The sequence below is a fragment of the Austrofundulus limnaeus genome, unplaced genomic scaffold, assembly GCF_001266775.1.
Source record: "Austrofundulus limnaeus strain Quisiro unplaced genomic scaffold, Austrofundulus_limnaeus-1.0 Scaffold306, whole genome shotgun sequence".
NCBI classification, from domain to species: domain Eukaryota; kingdom Metazoa; phylum Chordata; class Actinopteri; order Cyprinodontiformes; family Rivulidae; genus Austrofundulus; species Austrofundulus limnaeus.
Window position 1 is genome coordinate 328,328 of NW_013952708.1, and position 3,152 is coordinate 331,479.

General features: G+C 41.5%; 1 protein-coding gene across 3 annotated transcripts in view; it reads left to right on the top strand.

The window, feature by feature from the left end:
* The window catches only part of kctd15b (potassium channel tetramerization domain containing 15b), a 36,298-nt gene extending 33,359 nt beyond the window's left edge, over positions 1-2,939 (top strand). For all 3 annotated transcript variants that reach the window (XM_014021793.1, XM_014021795.1, XM_014021794.1), the window contains exon 5: positions 1,354-2,939. In XM_014021793.1, the coding sequence (XP_013877247.1) occupies positions 1,354-1,512 (159 nt within the window). In that variant the 3' untranslated portion in view covers positions 1,513-2,939. The remainder of the gene's footprint in view (positions 1-1,353) is intronic.
* The last annotated feature ends 213 nt before the right edge of the window (positions 2,940-3,152 follow it).

Consider the following 3,152-nt stretch of genomic DNA (forward strand, 5'->3'; position numbering starts at 1 on the left):
CACACACACACACACACACACACACACACACACACACACACACACAATCAGCTTTCCACATCCCTTTGAGCTCATGCCCCTCAGTTCAGTGGCCAATCCAGCACAAGTCGCATGAATATTGCAGAGGTGGTGTGATGTTGGCTGTGCCCTCTGGTTTTTATCACTTTGTGTGATTGGATGGAGAGGAGGAGGTTTAATGACACGTGCACGTTGTGACTGATGACTATCTGAAGATGTTCAACACTTTGGGAAACAYGCTCTCATCAGCATCCCACTCATGTCCGGTTCTTTAACAATATTCAGTCTCCTGCAACAACCTAAGCTAAGCTAAGTTATCACCATATAATACAGTAAGACTGGTGGGTCCAGACTCCCATTCAGCAAGTGTCAACCTGTTATATAAAACACTAAAGCATCAACGCTTGTCATTATTGCGTCGTTAGCTAGATTTACTCCTGCTGGACTCTGGTTGTTGCTTCTGAAACAACGTTGACGGTCAATATTAAGCCCCAAAAGAGGAATTTATGTCAAATAAAGTTTCAAGTATGACTCTCCAGCTCCAGTCTTTTATCCAGGCATGGTCACTTTGTATGGAAAAGAAAAAAAAGGAAGAAAGAGAGACTATAATGTGCAACAAAGATGGCTTCAAAGACTCTACTCCACAAATCACTTTTCTTTGCAATCTGGTGGTCATAATAACTACACAGTGGTCACTAACCATCTTTATTTTGTTTTTTAATGGGACTCTTTAGCTATACATAATTGTGTTAGAATGATTTTAGTTCTTCATCTATTAATATTTAAGGTATTTGATCTGGATACAGTCTAACTTTAGGTGAAAATATTCAGTTCTAAACGAGAGAATCACTTCTGCTGCTCAAAGGACCAGTGGTGACTTGTAGCCACGACCCTATTAGCAGCACAAAGTTACAGTTCTGATAGTTTAACACACAAATTATTACAAGAAACTGGGATTTATAGACTCAACGTTTTGTAATTATTTTTAAACTGGCGGAAATAAAAGTCAATATTTAACATGTTAATTAGTGACCTTTAAAGGTGACAGAAGGCTTTATTCTCTTTTACAGTTCTGATTACTGATTAACCTTTTATTCCTTTTTGATATAGTTTCCTCTACCCAACAAGTCTCTTATGTTTTTGCACTTTGTGTGAATTAAAGAAAATCTAATGAGTGAAAAAAATAAAAGAACAAAAGCAGATGCATAAATTGGAAACTTTTTTTTTCTTCTCTAATTTGGCCCAGACGAGCAGCTTTGTTGTTTAAAACATTAAACCTGCATCATGTGAAATTCAAGTTAAAAATGGCTTCTCCTTCTTTGGTCCTCTCTGCAGGTTCTGGAGCGTCTCTTCCAGAAAGGTTTCAGCGTGGCGGCGTCATGCGGCGGCGGCGTGGACTCGTCCCAGTTCAGCGAGTACGTGTTGTGTCGCGAGGACCGGCGGAGTCTGTCAATCAACACGCCCATCAGGATAAAGCAAGAACCTCTGGACTAGAGATTTCTGGGAGCGGGACTGGCGTCGTCCCCCTCGCCTGTCCTCAACACTCCTCCTATCATTCCATCCCACATCATCCCACCACCACCACCACGACCCCCGCCCAAGGACCACAGCCACCCCCTCCAATATACCTAAGTATTAGCAGAGGCTCGCTAACCTCGCCAGCTCTGCAGAACTCTAAGGGGAATGTAGAACCAAACAAGGAAAAAAAATAAAATAAAAAAGCATCAGCAGCTAAAGCTTTTGATTTACGGTAAAAAAAAAAAATGCCCAAAGAACTTTGGGACTGTGATGACGGCACCTCACAGCTCACTGTTTTTAGCTCCGTTACTTGTAGATTTTTCCACATGGACTTAAGAAAAGGTTGTCGTGAATCTTTTCCAGGGATGAATTAACCCCCCACCACCAACCCCCTCAACCACGGTCTTCCTCACCTCTCTACAACTCTTTCACCTCCATGTCTGCGAGACCCACGTTATTCCTGACTGGTGGGGCCTGCTGTGGTCCAGGAAGCTGTCGTAGACATGATAAGAAGAGGACGCGATGTCATTTTGAGAGTCCCCACTAAAGCCACTGTCCCCCCCACCCTAAAAAAATACCAAGGCCCCCCTCATCACCCTCCACCCCCAACATAACACAGGCCTGGCTATAATGCTCGCCGGACACCGAGACGTTTGTTAAACTGATTGTTCTTTAAGGCTTTTCATTGTTGTTCGGAAACTTATTCTTCTTGCTGTTTTTATCATGACACGGTGTAAACAATTATTATTAATAGGATTATTTTTAATGTCTTTTTTTCCCCTTTTTTTTCCCAAAATGAAGGATGTAAGAACATTGTGTTCATTAGGCTGTGAGAGCTTGCGAGGGAGCGTTTCCTGGCAATAGCTGCAGAAACTCGTGGCTGCAGGCTATGTGGCTAAAGCAATCTGACTGGCAATGAATCCAGAGCCAGAAAAACTCCCATTGTTCAAACGGCGAAATGGAAGAAAACCTGGATGTTTCAACATTGTTTTTAATCAAATGTGCTGTAAACAGAAAAAAAAAAAACAAGCTCAAGGATTTCTGCTTATTCACTCTAAAAACATATCTGGCAATTGGATTCTCTCACAAGAGCACAAAACGTTTTATTTAGCACAAGTTTTTGTCAAGTTGAAATTTCAGGACTAAAATTGCACAATCTGTGAGCGTGTGGCAGTTTTGTTGAGTTAAGAATGTTGAAGACGTTCACCAGGACGTCTCGCGATCGACAAGACTTTAAAAGCCTAAAGTTTCTTTGCACTTACGTTTTCCCACAAAGCTGCCGTCTTTTCTTGCAACGCTCGTTTGAACCCAGGGAGCAGCGCCAAATCCAGCTGTTTTTATTTTTGTTTTTGTAGCCTAGACTGTGAGATTAAAGTATTAAAACCGAAGAGGAATAAAAAAAAGAACCATCATCAAAAAGAACAAACTTTTAAGGCACTGAAGTAGATAAGGTGTCTGTTTTGTTGATTGTATAAAGTCAAAAACATTCTTATTGCAGTTAAAAGCAAAACAAAGTCACAACACATTCTTCAGAGCAGTATGAAGGACACGGTTTGATCCTCTGGACCACCAGACTTGACAGTTTTGTTGAGAGCAGCTCACAGTACCGTCAGACC